Source organism: Schistocerca americana, chromosome 8, assembly GCF_021461395.2.
Source record: "Schistocerca americana isolate TAMUIC-IGC-003095 chromosome 8, iqSchAmer2.1, whole genome shotgun sequence".
Lineage (NCBI taxonomy): Eukaryota > Metazoa > Arthropoda > Insecta > Orthoptera > Acrididae > Schistocerca > Schistocerca americana.
In genome coordinates, this window is record NC_060126.1 from 238827521 (window position 1) to 238854403 (window position 26883).

The 26883-nt window shown below is 38.2% G+C and overlaps 2 protein-coding genes across 4 annotated transcripts in view; one reads left to right on the top strand and one right to left on the bottom strand.

Annotated features, from left to right (window-relative positions):
• Positions 1-5707: 5707 nt before the first annotated feature.
• Positions 5708-23983, bottom strand: LOC124545192 (60S ribosomal protein L6). Of its 3 annotated transcripts, none has more exons than XM_047124056.1 (6): positions 23895-23983; positions 23070-23291; positions 8404-8516; positions 8018-8178; positions 7502-7686; positions 5708-5916 (listed from the first exon to the last, which is right to left on the bottom strand). In XM_047124056.1, the coding sequence occupies exons 2-6, from the start codon at positions 23274-23276 to the stop codon at positions 5755-5757; spliced, it is 828 nt and encodes a 275-aa protein (XP_046980012.1). In that variant the 5' UTR covers positions 23277-23291; positions 23895-23983; the 3' UTR covers positions 5708-5754. The 3 variants fall into 3 exon arrangements, with proteins under 3 accessions (XP_046980012.1, XP_046980011.1, XP_046980013.1); XM_047124055.1 differs by having other exon boundaries at positions 23821-23963; XM_047124057.1 differs by having other exon boundaries at positions 23830-23931.
• Positions 23984-24176: 193 nt separating this feature from the next.
• The window catches only part of LOC124545027 (two pore channel protein 1-like), a 60701-nt gene continuing 57994 nt past the window's right edge, over positions 24177-26883 (top strand). The window contains exons 1-4 of the mRNA XM_047123808.1: positions 24177-24276; positions 24546-24721; positions 24796-24960; positions 25045-25170. Of these exons, the coding sequence (XP_046979764.1) occupies positions 24177-24276; positions 24546-24721; positions 24796-24960; positions 25045-25170 (567 nt within the window). The remainder of the gene's footprint in view (positions 24277-24545; positions 24722-24795; positions 24961-25044; positions 25171-26883) is intronic.

Genomic DNA, 26883 nt, shown 5'->3' on the forward strand with positions numbered 1-26883 from the left:
AAGAGAAATTTTGGAAATGTATTGCAAAGAAAAGACTAAACCTGCCATCAACAAACCATCAGTTAAGTGCGTCATCTCTTCGGTAACTGCAACACCGTTTCCCACGTTCAAACTTTAATCCTAAAAAGAGGGCAAAAACAACAATGCAGCTGCACTGTGTGCACAAAGCAAAAAAATATTAGGAAAGATACTAGTTTCATTGTGATGTGCGATTGTGTATTGAGTCCTGCTTCGAAATATACCACACGAAACAAAATTATTAGACTCTGAAGTACAATCAACCCCGCCAATCTACCTCATTTTCTTCAGTCTCGTATTTCATCTATTGAAATGCACAGTTTAGCTCATCTTCCATTAACTTTCTCTTCTGCTTCTACACAGTCGATGGATGATGAAACCATAGCTAGTTTAGATAAACCAACAGGGTAATACCATATAGATGACAAAACACAAGAACCACCCCCCCCCCCCCAAAAAAAATAGTATCTGAACCACCCATCACGTACTATGGAAAAAAAACAAAGAGATTAGTCAAATCAAAAAGTATTTTTATAGATGAGCATAGCTGGATGTTCGTTTTCAGAAATTATTAACTCTATATTTCACCTAAACCGTGATATGTAATAATTTACAATTAAACAATGGAACTGGGTATAAACAATGTGTGTTTCTAACTTAGCAGTGCCAGTCCAAAGCCTGGACCAAAAGGAGGGTGGGAAACATTTGTTTTTCCTGTCTACTCTCATTTCGCACGTCCATTCCGTGTACAGTGCAGCTCGCCCACGTGGACAACTCCGTACCACGCAAGGCCGTGCCATGCGGCTATCTTCGGGGTTAAAGGGTTAATTTGGTGAACATTTTGTTTTGTAATTATATGTAATCTCCAACTTTTATCTGTTTTTTTATGGGAATAGAATAATCGCATACAAGTATTAATACTCATCAGTACTTCTGCCAGGTGGCCAAGTTGTCTCCTTGAACAGTGCAACTGCCATTATGATTGTTTCACTTTGTCTTATGGATAAGATACAGGACTCCATAGTAGTTAATTACTATTACGCACTATGTATTATTTGTAGATCTTTACAGAATTTTTCAGATTAATTTAATGATGTATAAATCAAAATGAGCCATTAAAATAGTCATCACACAACCTACGACTTACATGTATTTTTTATTGTGTACGTTATAGGACATATGCAACTTTCAAAATGATCTGCTGAAGCCACTTCAATGAGTTCAGTTTAACACGCTGACTGCTGTATAAACCATTTGTAAATGACCTTGTAGGCTGACTAATAATTTTACAACAAAATTTTGGACACCCATTTTTTCACTTCCCAGCATTTAACACAAAACTTTATCAAGAACATCCATTCTAAATTATGCTTTGGCCATTAGTGAACTTTATCATTCCTACTCTATTAAGTCCGACAACAACGTCTGAATCTATATCTACACGCTGCAGAGGGCACATCCCATTGTACCAGTTATTAGCGTTTCTTCCTGTTCCATTCAAGTACGGAGCCCAGCAAGAATAATTGATTGAATGCCTCTGTTCATGCAATAATTATTCAAATCTTATAACATCCGAGATAGCAGTACATAGGGGGCTGTAGTATATCCCTAGAGTAACTCATTTAAAGCCAGCTCTTGAAACTTTAACAGACTTTCTCAGGATAGTTTACATCATCTTCAAGAATCTTCCAGTTAAGTTCATTCAGTATCTCTGACACATACTCATGGATTAAGCTAACCTGTGACCTGTGCCACGGTTCTCTGAATAAGTTCAATATCCCTTTAGTCCTATCTGATACACTTGAGCAATATTCCATGATGGGTCACATTGGACTTATAAGCTCTCTCTTTTGTAGACTGATTGCACTCCCCAGTATTCTACCAATAAGTCAAAGTCCCCCACGACTGATCCTACGTTATCGCTCCAATTCATATCCCCACAAAATGTTACACCCAGGTATTTGTATGAGTTGGCCGATTCCAACAGTGTCTCATTGATATTGTTATAGGATACTACATTTTTTCATTTTGTGAAGTGCACAATTTTACATTTCGAGCAAATTGCCAATAGCTATACCATGTTGAAAACTTATCAAGATCTAACAGAATTTTGATGTATATCTAAGGTAGTACATTGCAGATAGCTGCATCCACAGCAAAACAGCCTGATTTTACTATTAATAGTTTCTGCAAGGTCCTTAATAGACAACATGAACAGCAAGGGTCTCAACACACTTCCTTTGGGTACACCTGAAGTTACACTACTGTCCATTAAAATTGATACACCAAGAAGAAATGCAGATGAAAACGGGTATTCATTAGACAAATATATTATACTAGAACTGACATGTGATTACATTTTCACACAATTTGGGTGCATAGATCCTGAGAAATCAGTACCCAGAACAACCACCTCTGGCTGTATAATAGTCTTGATACACCTGGGCATTCACTCAAAGCTAGCTTGGATGGCGTGTACAGATACAGCTGCTCATGCAGCTTCAACACCATACCACAGTTCATCAAAAGTAGTGACGCGTATTGTTACGAGCCATTTGCTCGGCCACCATTGACCAGACATTTTCAATTGGTGAGAGATCTGGAGAATGTGCTGACCATGACAGCAGTCTAACATTTTCTGCATCCAGAAAAGCCCACACAGGACCTGCAACATGCAGTTGTGCATTATCCTACTGAAATGTAGGTTTTCGCAGGGATCGAATGAAGGTTAGAGCCATGGGTCGTAACACATCTGAAATGTAATGTCCACTGTTCAAAGTGCTGTCAATGCCAACAAGAGGTGACCGAGACGTGTAACCAATGGCACCACATACCATCACACCGGGTGATATGCCAGTATGGCGATGACGAATACACGCTTCCAATTTGCATTCACTGCGATGTCGCCAAACACTGATGCGACCATCATGATGCTGTAAACAGAACCTGGATTCATCCGAAAAAATGATGTTTTGCCATTCGTGCACCCAGGTTCGTCATCTAGTACACCCTCGCAAGCGCTCCTGTCTGTGATGCAGCATCAAGAGTAACCGCAGCCATGGTCTCCGAGCTAATAGTCCATACTGCTGCAAACGTAGTCTAACTGTTCGTACAGATGTTGGTTGTCTTGCAAAGGTCCCCATCTCAACTCAGGGGTCGAGACGTGGCTGCACGATCCATTACAGCCATGCGGATAAGACGCCTGTCATCTTGACTGCTAGTGATACGAGGCTGTTGGGATCCAGCACAGTGTTCCATATTACCCTCCTGAACCCACCGATGCCATACTCGGCTAACAGTCATTGGATCTCGACCAACGCGAGCAGGAATGTCACGATACGATAAACTGCAATCTTGATAGGCTACAATCCGACCTTTATCAAAGTCTGAAACGTGATGGTACACATTTCTCCTCCTTATACGAGGCATCACAACAACGTTTCACCAGGCAACGCCTGTCAACTGCTGTTTGTGTATGAGAAATTGGTTGGAAACTTTCCTCATGTTGGAACATTGTAGGTGTCGCCACTGGTGCCAACCTTGTGTGAATGCTCTGAAAAGCTTATTTGCATATCACACAGCATCTTCTTCCTGTTGGTTAAATTTCATGTCTGTAGCACATCAACTTCCTGGTGTAGCAATTTTAATGGCCAGTAGTGTACTTCAACATCTGACTATGATTATCCATCCAAGATAACATGCGGTGTCCTCCATACAAGTCCTCAATCTCGTCACAAATTTCACTTGATTCCCATGTGATCATGCTTTTAACGATGAGCACAGGTGCATTACTGCGTTGAATGTTTTTCAGAATTCAAGAAACACAGGATCTACCTGGTTGCCTTGATCCAAAGCTTTCAGGACATCATGTGAGAAAAGGGTGAGATTTCGAAAACCATGCTGGTTGGCATTGAGTGCATTTTGTTCAAGATACCTCCTAATGTTTAAACTCAGAATATGTTCTAAGATTCTACAACAAATCTATTTCAAGGATATTGGATGGTAGTTTTGTGGATCACTTCTACTACCATTCTTGTAGACGGGTGTGATGTGCCTTTTTCCAGGAACTGAGCATGGATTTTTTGTTAGAGAGATCTACGATAGATTGTAATGACAAGGTGCTAACTCTTGTCACAAATTCAGTATAGAATCTCTCAGGGATTCCATAGGGGCATGGAGCTTTGTTCAGTTTTTATGATTTCAGCTGTTTCTCAACACTATTGACACTAATACTAATTTCATTCATCTTTTCAGTGGTATGAGGATTACATTTGGGCAATTTCCTGGGTTTTACATCACAGATGGATTCTGTAACCTCACTTCCACTGTTCGGTACTGAAATCCCATTTAGACAACACACCATCATCTGACAGTGATTTCACGTACCATTCTGTTGACGTTTTGTGTGAATTGGCCTTTATGAAGTCTGACTCTAGCAACTTGTATCAGTGCCTTGCATGAAAAGCATGTTAGAACTCAAATTGACAAACAGCAATTGTTCATGTTTGTATTACACTTTTGTTGTTTATATTAGCTGTTGCCCCCCTCCAAAAAACTAATTTACTGGTTCTTGCCTCCCCGCCCCCCCGAACAACTAATGTAAACAGCAGCAATGATAACAACAAAAATAATAATAGTAAAATCTAATACAAATGGACAACCATCTGGACGAACTTTTTGCTTTGAAAGAGGTAACGGCACTATTTGTGTAAATAAATTTAATAATTTACACTGGTAGCTGATTTCTTCTTTGCACGAGCATGAATATTTTGTACATGGACACAGTTTAAAAAATCAGAAAAATACTGAGGTACTACATTTTATATAGAATAATACAAGTACAGAAATAACAGAAATACGGCACTGAGTTTTTAATTTGTAGAACTGAATTCAACAAAAACAAGTAGTATATTTTAAATTTTTGAACTCCAACAACGGGAAGGACAGCTTTGCACAAACGCCATGTCCCATCTACTAATTCATTTGAAAGACTCATGGTTTGGCGCCTGTACCAAATCTAGGGACATGGAACACAGTACTGCGAGCACAATGGCACTTGAAACGTGTTTTGTGAAAAAATGGCACTCAGAATATTTTCCATTTCCACTCTTCAAATGATCGCATTAGCTTTCGGAGGAAGTTCACATTACTTCAAAAAATACTGTCTGTGGTCCACATTACAATGTAAAAGATGTTTGTCAAATATTCTTATAAATGCCAACCATTCACCTGTAGCGGACTGATGTGTAAGGCACAGTCACAAGTAAAAGAAAACGGTATTCACAATAGCTTCCAAACTCTTACTTTTTATAAAACTCCCCATGTTCACACATCCACCCAAATCCACACACCCTGTTGCCGCTGTAGTAATTCTGCACAGGCTATAGATAGATTTTTGGGTACTGAAGGCATCCTACATATAACACTAGAATAAAGTTAACACTACTACCAAAACCTACCACTAGCACAGAACTGAGCAAATTAGTAATGACCCCAGTAAAAGAAAGGGTCCAATAATAGAAATGAAATATTTATGTCTCTCACATAAAATGTCAAAAGACATTTAATGTCAGCATTATGTAGTATCAGTAAAGTCTCCACTATAAATGTAATTAAGAGAATTTTTAACGTTAAATCATAAAAACCAGGCCACATTGGGTCAGTTGCAATCTTATTAATCATAAATAAGTTATGTTTAATGTGTTTATTTCAATCATATATTTTCATAATACAAATTTAGAACTGAAGCCTGTGTGGGTACTGGCTGCTTCGTAGGCCAAACATAGCAGACAGGTATGCGAACAGATGTCTCTTATCTGGATGTTTCCGAATAGCACCATTGACCAATTTATCAACCAACTTCTGGTCAGTCTTCCGCTGTTCCGATGGTTTGTATTGCTGAAACATAAAAAGGATGATGATTAGCTACTGGCATCTTTTAAACATTTATTGTCCTTTCAATGGTAGTGTACACTGAACACTTTGCTATTTTAACATGCAACATCTGTAGACAAACTCCTGTATTGCAAACTGATATTTTTGTAAGATACTTTACTTACATAATTTAAAATATGGCCAAACAGTCTTCACATTCTGATTAATGTATATTCGGATGTACCGAAACCGTGGTCAATGATTTCAATAAATCTTTATTCTGCAACTGTTTAGCTGTTATATACCGTGGAATTGTTTTTATCCCTTTAGTGACTGTCGTTTATCCTCAGGAGATTATGTATACAACAGAAACATTGTTCTAACATTCAACCAATATTGAGACACAAAATACTTAAAATTATCCCTTGTAATGCTCGCCAGTAAACAACAAGCTCAATATCACCACCTAGATATTATGGCCTGCGCATTCCCAGAGGAGAATTAAAACAGTATTAAATGCTTTGTTTCCAAACTGAAGGTATAGCTGGGATACATCAACTTAGTACAGAACCACTCTCACACCAACAATTTGGCCTCTAGGTATCCATTAAAGCAATAGTGCAACACCCCCCCCCCCCCCCCAAACAACTATGTGGTGTGTGAAGAAAGTGGGTAACAGAACACTTAAGTGGAACTTTATCACTGGTGTGCTAGAAAATTTTAACACAACAGTGTTGTTGTAGCCATGTACCAAGACATTAATCAGTAGTGAGGTATGTCAAGTTACGTTTCAGGCCAGTATTGTGTATGCATGTCTGACACATCCCGTAACTATAAATGGTACTGAGAGGTGTGCAGTATTGGCTTTGAGCTGCCAACCTAAGTTCAAGACATAATGCAACATTTTGGTAATGGGTTCACCTTTCAAGATAAAACAACTGTACATAGCATTCATTTCATAAACACATTCCTCCAAATGGTAGGAACTGACCAAAGGTATATGCTGACATTAACGCAACAAAAACTGCTCTAGACCTGTTAAAATTAGCAAACGCATCATCACAGAAACAATCTTCACACAATCTCATGAAGACGATCTAAGAGTAGGGCAGACTAGAGTGGCAAACATGTCTAACACCTTGTGGACACATGGCAGGTAGGAAGCAAATTCTTATAACGTAAAGAAATGAAAGTTTTCAGCAACCAATTTTAATCCCACTGATTTGCATTCCCGAACAGACTAATTATTTTGTCTGTTTTATTTTTTATTTGAAACTAGTTACTATTATGTTTCATAATGATTATTCTTTAATTCATCACTCTCCTTGTACCAGAGTTCTAACATGTCCAGAGAGACACAGGGATATACAGCTTTTTGAGCAGTTTACAAAGCACACCACACAGATTAAAACAGTGCATTTGGACGAAAGAATTTGGTGTTTGATCAAGTAATTAAGTAATTAATTTGGTAAATGTAATACTTTTGTGTCTGATCAGTTTAGAATAATAGAGAACAACATATGGAAGATTATTACCTGACACACAAAAATGCAAAAAAACTTGTTGAGAGAATAACAAATGCTAACTACATAGGAACTATGATACTCACAGGCTTCTTAGTAGCAAAAAGGTCACCTTCTTCTTTCTTTGCTCTTTTCTGTCGGTTACGCTTGAAGTATTCATCGTTTATATGTTCAGGCAACTGCACACCAGAAAAGTCAAGCTTTGTGCTGGTAGCAATAACATAGTTCTGGCTTACTCGTCTCAACGGACAGCCATTAATTTTAAAAGGCCCTGAAATTTTCACACATGTATCTTAAATGTTATTTGGCATAAAAATCTAATAAAAACAACAACTTTAAGTTAGAATGCCTATTATTACACAAGTTCAATAGTCACTTAAATATTTCAAAAACCACCAATAATTTGTTTCACTGGACATTGCAGTTCACAGCATCGTTAACATGGCTGCCCGTCTTTACCACACTTTTAAGTGGGCAAGATGTGAAGAACTGAAAACTTTTTGTAATTATGGGGTTCCACAAAACCTCAATTTTATCACAAACCAATATTTCAATGCTCAAATACTTTTAACATATAAAGGATGTTTAGTGGCATAATTTACCATTGACAAGCAGCAGGCCGCTCTTCAAGACCTTCAACAACACCACACGTTTTCCCTTGTGAGGCCCAGCCAAAAGAATGCAAATGGTCCCTGGTGTTAGGGATTTGCGTGTATAGCGCTTATGCTGCTTGAACAGTTTTTTGCTTGGTCGCTTCTTAATCCTGCAAATCGAGAGGATAAAAATCAATTAGAAAGGCCCTTTAAAACTAAAAGGTTTTTCCTACGTTTTTGTGGTCTCAGTGGTAGTGACGAACATATAATATCATGGAAATTCAAACGCAATGTATACATCATTGATTTACACTATCAACATAATTCAAAAGCATTTTAAGACATCTGTAAAAAATAAACAGTTACAGCAAATCATCACAATATTTTAATGTTACCTGTCTGCTGTTGGGTAGAAATTCCTCCTCTTCTTGATTAACACAATACGCTTACCACCATTCTTCTCACCACCTATCGGCTTCTCAACATGCGTTGGCTTCTTGGGTTTAACCTGAAATGCGAAGTAATCATGATAAAAGGAATGGAAGGAATGGAAGTTTAAGCCCATATGAAAAATGTGACTTATGACCTACAGATCATACTTACTACCCATCTCAATCATGTTTGTTTATTTTCTAGTAATAAAATACATATTTTGTTAAGTGTTTTGAATAAAGATCTGCAAATTAGTTTTAGGCCGTAAATTATTCTGTGGGATTTGTTGTTACCAAATTTATTCAGAAACAATTTGTGCTAAATATTCAAATAATATTTGGATGTTTGGTTAACAACCCTCATCTTCATTTATCCATATAAATATAATATTATTGGTGCACTATTAAAAAACTGAATTCCTTTTAGAGCACAAAAGTACCACTTTCGAATCTGAAGTCTGCATCCACACATTATGCATAAAACAGTTTTAAACAAAACAATCATGTATAGGCCTGGCTTGGTGATTTGAGTTGAATTTCTGCTGGAACATGCATCACTCTTCACACTACCCTCCCCCATTTCTGAATACTCCATTACAACAGCTGTGACCTGTGCTTTTATATCATTTCTTTACAAAACACTGCTAAACAAGTAAGCTTTCAGCTACACACACACACACACACACACACACACACACACACACACACACACACACACACACACACACACACCTCCCATACGACCACTGTCTGGCTGCCAAGGCCAGACTTCACATTATTCCTTCCTGGATTTTCCATAGTTTGATTCCTCTAGGAAAGAAAGAGAATTCACAGAGTCTGCAGTATTTTCTCTGGTGTAAACATAAAGACAATGTTTCGTCTGCAATAAATTGCACCAGTTCTTGAGAAATATCACAAAAAAGGAAAGAATGCTTTGGTCAGTAACATTTGGTCCTGAACTCGAGCCATCGAAGTAATAGTTTAATGGCTGGAAATTTGTTCTTTCCAGTCAAATGTGTCACTTAAGCGCACTCTTTTCCAAACCGTTACACTGTCACTTTCTGATTCCCCAGAGTCAGAGGAATTGCTGATTGTAATTCTGGCTCTGCCCTCTGATGTAAAGGGCCGAGGACTACAGCTTCGAGATTCTGTTGAAGACTCATCACTGCTAGCAACGTCAGATATTTCACACTCACTGTCGCTCTTAGGGAGCATATCCAGCATCTCTATCTGTGCAACCACGGTGATGTGACATTTCTCACGTAGAAAATAAGAAAACTGACGAACACACAGAAATCTGAGTCGAATTCTGCAAAGAGGGAAAACAGCAACAAACACATATGTACTCTCGAACTATACAGTCCGACCACTGAACATCTACTGGAACAGCAGGGCAGAAAAACCACTCCGCGTGTTTACACATCTGAAGCGCTCAGGCAGCGCTGACTCAGCGCGCCTAAACTCGTCCCTAGCAGTGGAAAGGGCGGTGGCACAGCTAGCGTCAATACGTCCTTAGCGCTGTATGGAAGACCCAAGGAGCCATGCTTATACATGTCAGGTGCATCAGAGGAATGGCGAGGCATGCTGTGTTAACAGGTCCCAGCACTCAATGGGTTAATTATTAGTATGTATGTGAAGCAGACCTTTCCAAAAGAAAACTGTTGCCATTCATTATGAAAAAAGAAAAACTAAAATTACAAGGAAGTGCCGAGAAAAGTATGTTTTACTTCTTCTGCAGACACACAGCATCACTAACATATTTGGACTGAAGAGAAAAACAAATGTATTTCACACTAACAAAATTAAATAAATGTGAAATAGTTTCACCTGGGCAACCAAACATATCACTTATGAATGAGATTTATTTGTAAGATGTCCCACGTGTGAGGACTTCCACACCGTCACCATGAGTTTAGTTCCGACCGCTTGTCTTAACACGACCGAACACATTCCCTACAGCCTGAAGGGATTCTATTTGCAGCTCTTACTGACTCACTACAATCATACACAAAACATTGATGTATGCTATACAAAAGTGTCTGTAGATAATTTTGACCCACCCCCTGGAGTTGTGCCAAATATAATTGTATGGTTTTCTGGATCCATAGTTTTCTCCAGATAAATCACACGACTACTGTCCCCTGTAACTCTTTACATGGCAATACAGCTTCACTCCACAGAAAATGAAAAATAAGAAAGTACATTACATAAGAGTTCTCACTATTAAATTTTCTACTGCCGTTGGGCAGTACATTCATACCTGTATGTAAAGCAGAATGAGTAGATGGAACAAAGCAAAAACAAACACACAGAAGTAGTAGATTGAGACGACAGACTAACCAGTACTTGACAGCAACACTGCAGGATGAGACTAAAGCAGCAACCTTGAGCAGTATCATTTGTGACGGCAACTTAAGTTCCATTACTTTTACCATAGGTTACCTACGGACACCAACTGGTTTTGTACCTTCTTTTATTGGACATCTAACATGAACAAGTGAAATGAGTTTTTTCTGACTGTTTTAGCTGATTGTGATTTCAATCACACACTTTGCAACAGCTTATATTTTTTATGAATCTTATCACGCTTGCTGCTGGTAACTAAGCTGACACAAATAATTGTTTCAAGCTGCTCTTTTGTAACAGGAACTGTCTGTTGCAACTTTCTCATAGGAAATTTTCTGTTGTGCCCTGAATCTTCAGAGATGATACACCAACTTTAGAAAAATGACCAAACTTCTGTAATTTCATTCTCAGGAGAGAAGATAGAATTCTGTTTCTCTTTGATTCTGAGGGATTTTGGTGTCATCTCACACACACAATGAGCATAAAGAATGTCCTCAGCTGTGTGCAACATGTTCCATTTCTAGGACAAAATCTAAAGGAAGTGTCCCAAAATATTTTCTTATCTTTGCTTCGTTTAACTGGTATGTATCTTAAATTCTTCCAAATACGAGGGGGGGGGGGTTGGTGGTTTGAAAAGTTCTAAATCACGAAAGGTCAGTGCTAGCGCAACGAGTTGCTCATGTGATATTCATTGGACTGTTGCCTGTGAATACGTGCCACGTCAGTGCTCTTGGAAGAGAGCTGTAGCGATGACGTGGCTCTGTTGTTGTCCCCGCGCAGTGATATGCGAAGATTTGGGGGGGGGAGGGGGGGGGGGGGGTTCGAGTAGTGATTAAGTACTTCGTAAAGAAAGGTATGAAAGCAAAGGACATTCATGGCGATTTCCGTAACACATCGGGGAACTCTCCTCCTTCATATTCAACTGTTGCCAAGTGGACAAATGAATTTAAATTTGGTCATGAGAGCTTAGATGATCTGCGCAGCAGTTGGCTAAGGTGTGTCACTATTCCAGAAATCATTTTTTAAGCGTGCAAAATGGTCATGGAGAATCGCCGATTGGAAGTGTATGACATTTCAAAAGATATGCGAAAAAAGGCCAGGTTTATCAAGGAAGAAAGTCATCTTCCATCAAGACAACGCACACACGCACACATGTGCCATCACCATCGCAAAATTACACGAACTAAGATATGAATTGTTCCCACACCAGCCTTGCTCACCTGATATGGCTCCGACAGACTTTCATACCTTCCCAAAACTGAAATGAAGGATTGATAGTCTGAGTTGACAACTGTTTTGCAGGCCTGGAGCAACTCATTTTCAAGATGGAATCAAGACACTGCAACATCGTTGGATCAAGTGCATTAAACTACAAGTAGACTACATTGGAAAATAAAAGTTTCAGTAATGTAAGAACTTTTTTCTATTCCATTCCGAGAACTTTTCAAACCACCTTTGTATATTGCAATACAAAGATTTATCACAATGCATTTCTTCTGTGGTTGATGGAAAATCCTGAACATATCGGCTTCTGTAATGTTTACATACAGAATAATCCATTAATTTGTCAAATAACTCATTTGACAACTCTTCATGCTACTATATCCTGTGCTACCTGTTTTATCTCTGCATAGCTTCTTAAATGCACCTCCATTTGAACATGCTCACCATATTCAAACCTTCGCCTTTCTCTCCAATTTTTAGTTGCCACACTGCCCTCCATTAACAAACTAATAATTCCCTGATGCCTAAGGCGTGTCCTACCAACCAATCCCTCCTTTAGTCAAGCTGTGCCATAAATTTCATTTCCCCAATCGTCTTTGTCCAACCCTTGATTACTAAACCCTTGTAATATTTACAATAGCAGTTGGTACCAATTCACAGATCCCGACAAACTTGTCTTGTCAGTATAGGGTTTAAAACAGGACACTTAGTACTTATTTTGTGTGTCATACTCTGGAGCTTATTATTGTAATTAACCAGTACACAAACTATAAATTATTACTTCTTTTCAAGAAAATATGTAGTAGTAAATTTACAATGGTTTAGTAACAATTTAACATTTCACCCCTTCAGTGTTCCAAGGTTAAAGAACATAGCACATATTCTTAAAGTATTTTGTTTCTTACCAACAGAAATTATTTTGTGCTTTAGTAAGCACTCTAACAAAATGTCCAGTTATGTATTTATATACATACAACAGTGCTTAGCCTTTCTTCCAGCTTTCAAACTTGAGCACTGCCAATGTTTTTTATAACCTGAGGAAATGGTTCAGATGCCTCCGAGCACTATGGGACTTAACACCTGAGGCCATCAGTCCCCTAGAAAATTGAACTACTTAAACCTAACTAACCTAAGGACAAAACACACACACACACACACACACACACACACACACACACACACACACACACACACACACACACACACACACAACTGATACACTGAATACAGTACAATGCCCTCAAATATAGCTACCAACTTCCCTTCATTTGAACCAATACCCAAGTTCAGTTTTCTGAATGTACTGGTTGTTAGTTCACGACTATCCAGATTAAGACACCAAAACAGTGAAAACCGAGTAATTTATTTGCATCTTTCTGAAAATTTTTTGAAGTTTTAAGTTCACGACTAGTCTGCGGTAGTAAACTCCATCATTACCATTCTACCATTTTGTGGCATGCTAGGTCAGTACATGGCAGCCGTTTGGTTGACAAACAGGAACCGATTTCAAACTCCATTTTATGTAACCACTGATATCAAGAAAATGAAAATGTTTCATCATGCTGGTTCTTTACACTATAGGCACTGCTTGCTTTGAGCATAACCATGTTGTAAATACAGCAGAGTAATTTCAATTGACACATTAAAAAGAGCACATGATGCACAGCTATGTAGCAAATCCTGATACGTATCTCTGAACGACTGTGGAATGTAAAATGGTAATGGAAGCCAGACAACCATCAACAGCCAAAATAATCTTTTACACGAAGCAGCCAGGGGCAACATATATATAAAACCTACACTGAAACCCCACTTTTACACTTTTCACGGGACTTTAAAAAAATGGTGAAAAATATCGAAAATGTGAGAAATGACGTTTAAAGCTGTGAAAATTATACATTTATTATTTGCTCCCTTGTATTTTTGCACTTTATGTATGTGCCCATAATAGGCATCAAAATACTCATGTCAGGGACTTGTTTATTATCTAGTAAAGGTTTATCATCTAATAAAAACTACTGATGTAATGGGAATTGATGAGTGGGAAGCAGAAACGTATGACTCAATTTCATACGTCAGTATCGATGTTTTTGGAATGCCTGCAACTCTCATTCATTATTTAAATAATAAAACACTGCAGCAGTTACATATTTTTCGTGCTTCGCACACTGCGTTTCGAGATTTTTTCTCAATATCAAATGAAAATATTTACATAAGTATTGTGTGTGTTGCACTCATGTTGTCCCGCGTCTCAAACTGTAGTCTGATTTTTGAAGTTATCAAGTACTGTGCTTCCTCATTTATTCAGAAAACTGCACACACACATGCGAGCACAAAATATCACACTTTTTTGTATCATCACAAAAAATACATACGTCAATATTGCACTTAATGACAAGAATAAATCCTTGAAACAAGTTTTGCTCAGCATGAGACTATACATAATTCATGCTGTGTTTAAACACAAAACATCTGAGCAACACAAACTGAATGAAGGTGTCAACTACCACAAAAAGTGGCCCAAAGACGAAACACGGTACGTTAGAAGTGTGATGATAATTACAACAATCACAAAACTGCACATGTGCTGTAGAGACAGTTCGGAAATGATTCTGATTGGTCATGATACCTTTATTCATACAAACCTAGTTACTTCTATCAGCCACCATGCAGAGCAGTTTGGCAGCAGCAGGAGATACAGCACAAATTGTTCCAACTTTTACACGTTTACTGGTTTGAATCCACTAACTAGAGCACCCTGGTGGCAAGAAACTTAGCCACAATGTTTGTAAACACTACTTGATGGCAAACATCATACCAGCATCATTTTACATCAGTTTCTTTCCACAAACATTTTTTCATAAAGCGTACATCATGGGAAAATTATAGATATGTCGACACAAAATCAGATATGAATTAACATTGTGGACGAAGAAATTTGACAGGGGTGATAAAAAAATGTTCTAAATAGCAGGAAAACATTAATTCTGGGAACGTTAAAGTGGGGTTATGCTGTAATTTCACCACCATCCGTTACGCACTGACTCTTCAACCAACTGTTCTCCAAAACATAACACTTTCAAATCTCCACAAACTACACCAAAATTCCTGCTAAATTACTGTTTTCATTACAAACTGAAACACTTAACTAGTTTATATGCCACAAAGCCACATCTGTGCTCTATATGTTTATGTTAAATGTGTTAATTGGCCATGTGGACTTCATCCTAGCTAAATCATCTTGGAGTTTCTCTCACAACTTACTACTTCTGTGTCTCCCTTTCACCCCATCTACTTTTCCAGTGAACAGTATTGTAGGTAGTTCATTCTCAGACCTTAGTGCTACGTGACTAGCACCGCTCAGCCCTATCTTCTTTAGTACTTTAACATTATTGTCGCTGTTTGTACAACTTCCGTATTTCTATTGTTTTCCTCTGCTGCTAGCTGGACATTTATTTCTATATCCATTCTGTTGTCTTTTTACTTAAGAATTAAGTCACATCCACATTGTCACTGGAAACATTGTTTCCTGCAGTGTTTTGCATCTGCTTCTGACAGACTGTTTCTATCCACACGGTCAGCAAACATATCTCAGTGTATTCACACTGTCCGCAACACTGTGTCTTGTACCATTTTTGTATTATCTGCCACACCACGTCTAGGGTAGGGACAAGGATACTTTAGTCTGTACTGTTGCATTATTAATACTCAAAGGTTCACACACACACACACACACACACAAAACGAAAGGTGACATCATTTGGTTCTTTGTTTATTTATCACGACTTTTGGCTTGAGGGCCATCACTCAGCGTTTTGGAGTTTTACAAAGAAGGTTGTGTTTATAAAAGAATTTCATAATTCATTTTAAAACTACATTATTATTTTGATAGAGGAGAGTTTGTATAATAGTTTCCAATGCTTGATAACATCAAATTAGTTGTATGAAATTGACTTTAGTCACTCCGTGCCATATCAACACAGGTGGCGAACTGATCCTCTTGATTTTTGTAACATTTGGTGTTTTCATTGCACATGACAAGAGAATGAAATCTACCCAATTACAGAATTTTAGCCCAAGTAAGACAAGAATAACGGCCACAAACTTCTAAAGGTAGGCGGAAAGTACGACAAACACTGCTGACAAAAATTGCTGTAGCTTCTGTTCTAACGAAGATAGAACAGTGAACCAGGTAATTTTGGGAAGGTCTGGAAAAATACTTTTCAATGATATGCAATTTTCCCATATTCAAAAAATGTATACAATTAAAGTCAGTGACCTTGACCTCTGACTGACGATATCTCAAAACACGTCACCTTAAAAAAAAAAAAAAAAGCCACACAGATTTGCTTCTTCAGGTCATACAATACAACATAGTACAAAATGAAGTTGGGATGACAATAGGATTAGGAGATATAAATTGATATGCACAGAATGTGTCACATTAATGCAAAATAAATTACATTCAGACTCCAACAATAAGACAGAAATCACTGAAAAATCTGTTTATTGTTAAACAAGTGGTTATAACAATGCACTATTTAGTAACCATTAAAGGAGACCAATATCAAGATATCAATTATCGGCTGGCAGTGTGGTTGCTACACGTAAACAGATAGTTGCTGCAAGACTTGTATGTTGAAATTATACAAATCTGCCTTGAAGATGGAGTTTAAGAAGACCATGTATTGGTTGGTTGGTTAATGCGGAGGAGGGTGACCAAACAGCACGGTCATCGGTCCCATCGGGTTAGGAAAGGATGGGGAAGGAAGTTGGCCAAGCCCTTTCAAAGGAACCATCCCAGCATTTACCTGAAACACTTTAGAGAAATCACGGAAAACCTATATCAGGATGGCCAGACACTGGTTTGAACAGACGTCCTCCCAAATGAGAGTCCAGTGTGTTAACCACTGTGTCACCTTGCTTGAAAAGATCATGTATTGCTGTAATAAATTCAGTGAAGATGAACACAAAAGATACACAAAAAGCAATGCAAAGTGTATATGTGGATGGTTGATAATGATTGATGTCAAAGACAGACTACAAAATATGTGATAAATGTAGGAAAAAACTAACTTAGGGACAAGGGTCTGTGGCTGACCCAACAACACAACACTGAAACCAGTGAAAACCACAAACCTGCATAGATTTGCAGATACCGTATTTACTCGAATCTAAGCCGCACTTTTTTCCGGTTTTTGTAATCCAAAAAACCGCCTGCGGCTTAGAATCGAATGCAAAGCAAGCGGAAGTTCTAAAAAATGTTGGTGGGTGCCGCCACAACTAACTTCTGCCATCGAATGTGTGTAGCGCTACACAGGCATGCTTTGTAGGCACAGAGATAAATACTGGCACCAAATCCTCTGCGTCAGTATATAATAAATAAATAAAAAAAAGGTGGAAGACGAGCTTTTTTCTCTGCCCAGAGTTTCGACCACTGCATTTTCATACATTATCCCACGAAGTAAATACAAATTGCGTATCTTTCATCTTTGAATGAAGCAGCATTTCAATGTACTACAAAAATCCGACTGGCAAGACTGTTTGGGATGTTTGTCAATACGGCCAACTCTACGTTCTGAATTTTTTCCTACCTGTGAGAAGAGATGGTTGCTAACAGGAACTTTTATGAATTGTGAATTACATGCAGTATTCTCTTCACCGTAAGAATAATACGAATATAAACATTTTGCCATGTATTGTTTCGCGTTTGCTGCTATCTCATTTAAATCCTGTCTGCCTAATAAACTACGAAACTAGAGTGAGACAACAGCAAACGCGGAAGAATATACATGTCATGTTTATATTCGTATTTTTCTTATGCCTAATAGTGATACAGTCAGAAATGAAGCACAGCAATTGACTAGATTTTTAAATCTAAGATGACTAATTTCTGTGCGGAATGTAATGTACTCAAGAGGCGCCTGCAAAGATTTTCAAACAGAGAAAATTTTTCGCTAAACTCTCGTTCAGAACATCATCTATCATACGCAGTCTGTTATTTGGTTCTTGTTGATCATTATCAAAGAAAGCTGTAGTGTAAGTAACAACAAATGGCAGTCTCTTGCCATTGTTTTGCTAATGAGACGATTCCTCTCTCTCTCTCTCTTTAAGCGGCCGTAGCGCGCACGAAAGCAAGCCATGCCACGAGCGACGACAGGCCGTAAACACGCACTATCAGAATGCGACAAACAATGCATGACAGTTCATTAATGAATTTTCAGCTTAGAGTGACGTAAACACCAATAACAAAGAAAACGGAACTTATCAGATCAAAGAAAAATAAGCAATGAATTCAAACCAGACGAAGCAAGTGAAAAAGGAAGGGTACCCGCATAAATACGGACGGAGCACCTGACACATAGCAATGGCTACCTGGTAAAGCTTAACTGCTAAGCTTACGACTCGAACCAAACTGCTGTACCGTCATTCATTCGACCTAAATTGTGTCTCGTATTACAATGGACCAACTTTGTTTCGATTTGGAGATGCGGCCTAAAACTTTTCTCTCCCCTTGAATTTTGAGTCTCAAATTTCAGGCGCAGCTTAGATTCGGGAAAATTTTTTTCCCTTGATTTCGAGTCTCATTTTTCATGTGCGGCTTAGGTTCAAGTGCGGCTTAGATTCGAGTAAATACGGTACAACTGGGTCTGTAGCCCCAATAATTGCTTTAGATGCATTAAATGATTGTTCCGTATCTCTTGGTGAGACCCCAATGAAAAAGAGGGGTTGGAGGGAAGCGGGCAGTGAGTGAGTGAGTGTGTGAAAGGGTGGGGGAGCACACATGCATGTGCAGCATTCACCAAAGCATTCACCAACATATGGAGCTCAAGTTGGAAGTTTCCAGATTGAAAGAGTTTACAAGTAATGCAGACTTAAATTAACACCTATAAACACTGTCTAGCTCAGGCAATTTGCAATCCTGCATAGTGAAAATGCTGGATGTCCATGTGTGAAAACTGCCCAGGCACACATTCTATCATGACAACTGCAAGAGTTGCTTTATGAAAATGGATTTGATGAAATAAGAAACTGTAAATGCGTACAGATATAGCAAATATCCAAACATGTGTATCCTCTGTGGATGACTTCTTGGAAAACACAAGTTAAAAAAGCTCCTGTTGCATTCCTTCGGTCACTCAACCACCTGAATTTCTATATCTGGAAGAGAGGCTTCATGACAATGAAGACACTGTAATATCCGATGCTGCAGAATTATGTATTTGCCCTGCAAGATGAGCCACAGGTGTTACTTTCGAACTATGCTCAGGTCACCATTCATCCATTCGTTGTTTATTATAGTCATTAAAAATACTACACAATTTATCACATTTCCTTTGTTATATCAGAATGCCTTAAACATGATACAGTGTGAGTGTTCATCTTTTTCAGTGTCACTTGGTTAGCTTCATGAGATCCCATTTCCATAGACCTCTCCATGTACTACTACTTAGATGGTGCTGCAGCCCAGCATAATAATCGCAAGAATTTTGCCAACATAACTTTTCATCAGGCTGATTTCAATGTCTCTGCAGAGCGGCATTTCTTTGCACCATTACATGGTGAAGGATCATGTGATGGTACTGCTGTTTTAATCAAAATACTTGGTGCCCATGTCAGTCTGCAATGCATCTACAGCTCTTCACATAAGAACAATTTGCACAAATTCACACATCGCAAATACCCCGAAGTCACATTGTGTTGTTTCCACTGGACATCACAATACCCTCATACCTTGGTGGTATCAGTGTTTGCTGCATGTACGTACGAAGGCCACTGGTGGTTTGGGAATGTTTTGAATGATAATGAAGATACCAATAATGATTCAATTAGCTTCCTAAATCCCCATGGGTCTTCACCTTCATATGTATGTGCTGAGAAACCTGACATCATCTAACTTTGGACAAGGACATTCTTACAAATGTTGACGTGAAAACTTTTTTTTTTTTAAATTAAGTTTTCCAGTGCTTTGTGCAACTGTTTGAATTTGAATACAATTTTCCATTAATGCAATACATCGCTGTACACATTAATTTGTGTGTCCTAATCCCATTGTAATCTCAACATTTTTTACTGTGTTGTATAGTGTAACATGAAGAAGCAAATAAATTGTTTTTCCATCAGTGCCGAAGGTAACATGTTTTAAGAGATCCAAGAGCAAAGGTGAAGTTGACAAAACTGCATTCATTAAAAACCCTGTCGAGATCTTTTCAAAGTAGCCTGGTTCACCATTATATCTTTATGAGAACAAAAGTCACAGACGTTTGTCAGCATTGTTTGTCAAATTTTCCACACATTTTTAGAACTTCAAGTGGCCATTACTCTTTTCTTATTTGTGCTAAAATTCTGCAATTTGGTAATTTTCATTCTCTTGTCATGAGCAATGAACACACTAAACTTTATGAAAATCAAACAGGGTCAAGTTAGCACCTGTGTTGATTTGACATGGAATGACTTGTCAATTTTAATATAGTCAATGTTTGAGAGTGAAAACATTACACAAGAACTGATGGGAAAAACTTGTTACATATGGGAATCTAGTACGAAAAAGCTTTAGTTTCTGTTATTTCACCACAATATCAACTAATGACACTGAATTTCTGGCAAATATGGTATCACAACTTCTTTAAAAACGACAAATGTTGTTAGTCTTAGTGTTTTGGTAGAGGGAGTCATTCCAGTGCCATGAGTATTTATCACATTTCAAATCAAACTACAACAAAGGACCTTATTTTCTTTTCTACACAGTCAGTATTCTACCAAATGTAGCAGCAGTTCTCTGCAGATAGACTTGTTTTATAGGTATTCTTGCACTTCTTGCTTCATGTATTCCTCTGAAGCAGCTTTTTTTGCCTGGAAAAACTACACACAGCAAGGAAAAACAAAAACCTAACAACTCTATACAACAGACAACATAATGCACTATATAAACATACACTCGTGTCAAGGAGTGGTGACATTAGTAGCTGACCCGGAACACTTTCCTTCAATCTGCACCAACACTACCACACAATTTCAACATTAAGGAGACAGGAACATGTTTAAGCTCAATGTGCACACGGCTTAAGTACTTTAAGTAGTCAACTGCCTTAAAAGCGATGCCCCTTTAAAATCAAAGGTATCATTACGGATTTTTTTCCACTTATAACGGTTTTTTGTGGATGGTGTGTGTGTTGGGTTTTCAATGTATTTTGTGGTTGTCATGTTTACATAATGACGTCATAGTGGATGGTTGTTTCTGCCACATTTGTGACGTCATGGGCCAAAGCAGACATGTGGAATCTGACGCTTCCATATTTTCCTATAGGTCAAACAAACAACCAATACCACACTATAAAGCTCAAAACTTTCACCATACCACACTTCACCCTTCCACCAAAAAGACTCTAAAAATCAAAACTGCAATTGAACATTTCCCTTGACCTGTTATCCTTATGACATCTCCACATATAGCCGTCCCATGCCAGAAACACCTGAACTTAAGCAAACCTTATTTCCTCATGACACACTGAACACTTCATGACTGCATCCAACAGGCCGAATAGCTGAAGAAATTTTATTAGAGACAACGCACTGTCTCCCATCATCGCCGATAACCGAAAACTGTTGACCTTGTCAGTCATACCCATGCCTACCAAGGAAATAAAGCAATTGACCAAAATTCAGACACGAACAGAAAAAAACTACAACAGACATAACAAAACCAAAACCGTTAACCCACTGAAAAATATTCTGCTGAAAGCAGTCACCACCGATACCACACACGTGCAATGCTACCATGCAAGTGAGCCCCATATGCCACATAACACGCTACCCACAACACGCCACCAGAGAGAACCACCGACCGCAACAATACGCCACCTATAAACACACCACACATGCAAACTAAACCAAAAACATCACCACTAACACAGAACACACCACCAGAGAGCACCATCGACCCCATCAAAATGACATCTACAAACACACCACTCTCACAAACTAAACTCTGCGCCATCACGACCCCACACGCCACAATAGCCTCGTCATGTGTCAAAGCCGACGGGTGGGACCGGACACTTCTGTCGACATAGTCTTTTCACCAATACATAACCCACTAAAAGCTATGTGGTGGATTCATTCTTTGTAGTTAATGTACAATTTGTGAACATTACATGTATTAAAATACTCACTAGATACGTGTCCACTATCTGATATACATTTTTCTGAACTTAGATTGCAGTTTCAGTTTCTATGAAGAAATGGCGTGAACACAAAATTATACTGCACTGCAAATCAATCTGATACCACAACTTTTACTTGCCATTCATGTTCACTGACTGTCACCTCGCAACCAAATTATAAGCTTTCAATGTAACCTCTGGCTATGCTACAGATCAGTGTCATCACAACAAAAACTAGAAGGGTGCACATAATCCTATTTTCTCAACCTTTTGTAAGTTTCGTATCATTCTAATTTTGTTCTGAAACAACTTAATAATGTAAATCATTACTGTATGAAAACTTCCTTCGGCAGCAAACCTCTCAAGGCACACACAATAGTGAACACTGATTGCATTACAACTAAAACTGAAATGTTACAAAAGTTAGTGAAAACACACAGATAAAGTCCATAAAACCATTTGGGTGGATGCTACAAACATTGATGTATATCACTGGCTTCCAAACATCGTTCAAAACTAATAATTCAAACTCTATGAAATACACAATTTTTTCCCTACACATCTGGACTCTCTGATACTCCTGTGATCTGTTAACATTGTGTAATATGTGCATGGGGGAGACGTAGTGTCAACAGGAATAAAACAGGTTTGGCACTGCACTAGAACACATTTACATATGTACACCCCACAAAAAAGCTACATACGTCCATACTGGTTAAACTAAAATTGTGGGCAACACGTCGGCAACAAACAGTACAAATCAACAATTACAGATCAACAACAGAATGACTTTATCCCAATCACTGCAATGAAAAACATTTTAAACTTGTTCCGCAACTGCCAGTTAAAACACGTGAACAACTTTCAGATTACATCAACCACATTCTATTTCGTTACCTTCTTCTCGTTCTTCTTTCCAACAAACTTGTAAAGAGCTTTCTTATGGTACATTCTCGCCCTGCTGAAGCGGTAAACGCCGTTTCCTAGGTCATAATTCCTGGGTTTCCCCCTCTTCTTCTCGTCTTTACTAGCAGTTGCAGCAGATTTCGCTGGTCGCGAAGGCTTCGCAGCCGACGATGGTGATTTGGGTTTGGTATCTGCCATTTGAACGGCGCTTCACTAAAACATGAAAATTGATATTCCTATGAATACTCAAACTTAATTTCCAATGTATGTATTCTACCATACCTAGTCTTTAACATAATACTGGCAAAGTCTTATAACCATAGCAAACACCAGCAGCGAGACAGCAGTTGCCTAGGTGACTCACGCAAACTACTCACTATATTCAAGGCAGTTACAGAAATCTCAGGCTGCGTACATATATTTAACAGAAACAGCTAGTTCAATTATTCACAAGGGGTATTCAAAATGGGCAACTACGGCTAATACACGGGCACCATGCTGCCTACGATCGGCTTTATAATATCTACTGATAGCAACCAATCACACGTAAAACTGCGGAATGCGTATAGTTTTACACATGTGGAACAATCACTTTCCCAAACAAAAATCTCTTAGACTACTTCAACTTCTGCTCACACCATAACCATGCTTGGAAGAAATATGGAGACGCTAATAAAAGTAGCGCGAAACTACTGCCAAGAAACCATAAATCACTCCTTGAGGATTACTGTTTAACACTTACAATAACTACCTGCACTCCAATAAACAAAGATTGCTTGGATTTCAATAACCTATTACTAATTGTAAGAAACTCACGCCGCAGCCACGAACAACAAGAACACTTGCGCCCTCTATCATCTACCTCCTGGCTACAAAGATCTTGTATGAAAGATATTACACATCTCGAATATTTTCGGCAATTACTTTAACACATTGATAAACCAAAAATATATGTTTTGAATTTTATCAGTTACGGATTACACTATTAACTAAACGGCTTTACAACAGCATAAAGATTTAATCAATTAAAATTATAGTACGAAAAGCGTTTTCGCTCGGATAGGTTGGTGACATGCAACACCACTCTTACCACTATAAATGGCTTCCGGTAAGGGTGTGAGTCCAACAGCTGATGGATATACAAAATTTGACAATGACAACGAAAATGTTCGGGATACGTACTCGACCGAAAACATCAGTAAGAAAATAATAATTGTTCTTTTTGAAGTATTCAACTTTATAGAGTGTATAACTGAATCTGCCGTAAAGGATGACAGAACTACTTGTCAATAGACATACAATTATAATATTTTCTTAATTTTTTGCTCCGTATCGTTGATTTACTCGTACTCTTCACGGCAAAAATTTTTTTGAAAGGAAATTGTAAGAGGCGAATACGAAATGAGATTAGGACCCAGGAAATGTTATATTGATATGTCTTAATTAATTTTCGCTCTATATTTGCAGAAAATGGATTTTCCCAAGCAATTGAAGATTTTCCCAACGAGATAGGAAGCACATCAAGCCTAAACAGGGACGTCTCGGAAAGCTCTGTTGAGATAAGCAACCGATCAGTTGAATCAGCATTAGGTATAGAACAGCACTGGGAAATGAATTTCCACGAAGCTGCAATATTTTTGGAGGTATCAAAAGGTCAATAGACTTACTTCACATCATTTTTTTACAGTGTAGTGTGTGATATCAATTCCTGTTACAGGAAGGTGAAAATAATGAAAAATTCGATTCTCATCCATGTAATCCTGAAGCTTTACCGGCATATCTTTTAGTTCACAACCGATGGTATTACGGACTTGATATGATAATGTCTCTAGTACTATTAGCTCTTGCATTTGTTGAAGAGCCAGCGGCATCAGTATTTAGGGTGAGCATCGACTGTCTCTCAGTTTGAGCTCCTTAGGAATAATCATGAATGCAATCTTTCCCAAAACTGTAATATTCTTATTAGCTTCCAGTTGGAGTTCATGGATCTATTGAGTTACTTGCTTTAATAATCATTGGGGTGGAGCTCCTGCTGAAACTCCGGTGGATTGGATGGAGAACAATACTTAAACACAAAAGAACCATGATAAAGGTAAATATTGTGGCCTTGTGAGAAGTGTCATTGACTTGTAACTGCATTCTTTGTTTCGCTACTCATCATATTAATTATTTGGTTCCTTGTGACAACATTTAAGGTAAACTGGGCACTTGATTACTAAGCCACGGCAGTAATATACTGGTATTAAGAAGGGAACATGCCCGTTAGCACTGGTCAAGAAATGGATGTTGTATTTGAGATTTCAACAACTTCTAAATTTTAAGTCTTGGCGTATTTTCTACTTTTTATGTTACATCAGTCCTTGGCATTTATAATTTATTTTCCAAGTTTTCAAATCGTATCCTTTGTTGCCACCTCCTTGGTTAATTTCCTTACCACTGATACAGAAAATTGTTTTTAAATGCAAACTGGATCACCGTTTTCCCCATAGAACTACTAATTTGACCTGTAGAAATAAATATCATTTAACTGTTACTTGAGGCTTTAAATCCATTAAATAACAGAAAAGAAATCATTTCTGCATCCTACTTGGTTTGTGAATGGTATAATTGTACAAATCAGTAACCCAAACTTGACTGTTCAAGGCATAAGCATTAGCTGAATGTGCCAGTAATTTGCACACAGCAAAGGGTTTGTGTCTTAAATTTGCAGAGAAGTACCAACAGGATGAATGCTGATGTACCGTTATCTTAAGCAATTGTACCAGAGGTTGAAAATACTGCTTGAGTTCTTAATTTATTTTATTATCACAAACTGTTTCCGAAGTTCTTCCTGTTCTGCACTCATAAGTAGCACACCGCGGCGCTCGGGGGGGCCCACAGCACAGTTGCGACACCTGAGGATGGGATTATGAGAGCCCGAAACCGGTCGTGATAATAAAAGAAATTAACAACTGAACCGGTATTTTCAACCTCTGGTATAATGCTCAGCTGTGGATGTTCTTCCAACAGGATTGTTTAAGCAATTGTATTTGGTGGTAATGGAACTATACCAAAGAAAGTATTTATTTACTGAAGATGGTGGACATCAGAATGTGACAAATTCCATGAAGATACACCAGGCATGGTTAAAGTTTCAAACACACAAAACTGAAGAAAATGCCATCAACCTAAAAAATGAAAGAAAAAATTCACACAAAATATTAGAAGAATGAAGAGAGGATTCAATAAAGATGATATAAACTCTATAGAAGGTAATTATCATAAAACCAACTCCAGGAACTACTATAAAACCTTTAGGAAACAGCAACAACAATATGAGGCCCCTACACTAATACTGAAAGATGAAGATGGAAGAATGACACACAGTAACAAGGAAAATGCAGAAATCATGGCAAAAGCATTTAACAAACTTCTGAATTGCGAGGAACCCAAAGAACCCTTACAAATCAACATAAATACCCCAATAAAAACCAAACCTAGCAAACTAGACCCCCCAACTTTCCAAGAAGTAGAAAAAGTTCTTAAAGAACAAAACAATTATAAGGCATGTGGAGAAGATCAGGTTTTTGTTGAAATGTGGAAATATGCAAGTGACACAGCCAAGACCTCCTTGCACACGGCTCTAACAAAAATTTGGGTAACAGAACGGTTCCCCAAACATTGGACCACAGCTATCATCCACCCACTACACAAAAAGGGAGATAAGAGCAACCCAGACAACTACAGAGGAATCTCTCTCCTAGATTGCACATACAAAATTCTATCCAAGATCCTATATGAATGAATCAAGGGGCAATTAGAACAG

Excerpts from the sequence above, each read along its gene's own strand:
- LOC124545192 (XM_047124056.1), bottom strand. The coding sequence starts at position 23,276 with ATGGCAGATACCAAACCCAAATCACCATCGTCGGCTGCGAAGCCTTCG. Across the intron at positions 8,179-8,403 it reads TTCTACCCAACAGCAGACAG|GATTAAGAAGCGACCAAGCA; the intron begins GTAACATTAAAA and ends CTCGATTTGCAG. Across the intron at positions 7,687-8,017 it reads CGGCCTGCTGCTTGTCAATG|GGCCTTTTAAAATTAATGGC; the intron begins GTAAATTATGCC and ends TGAAAATTTCAG.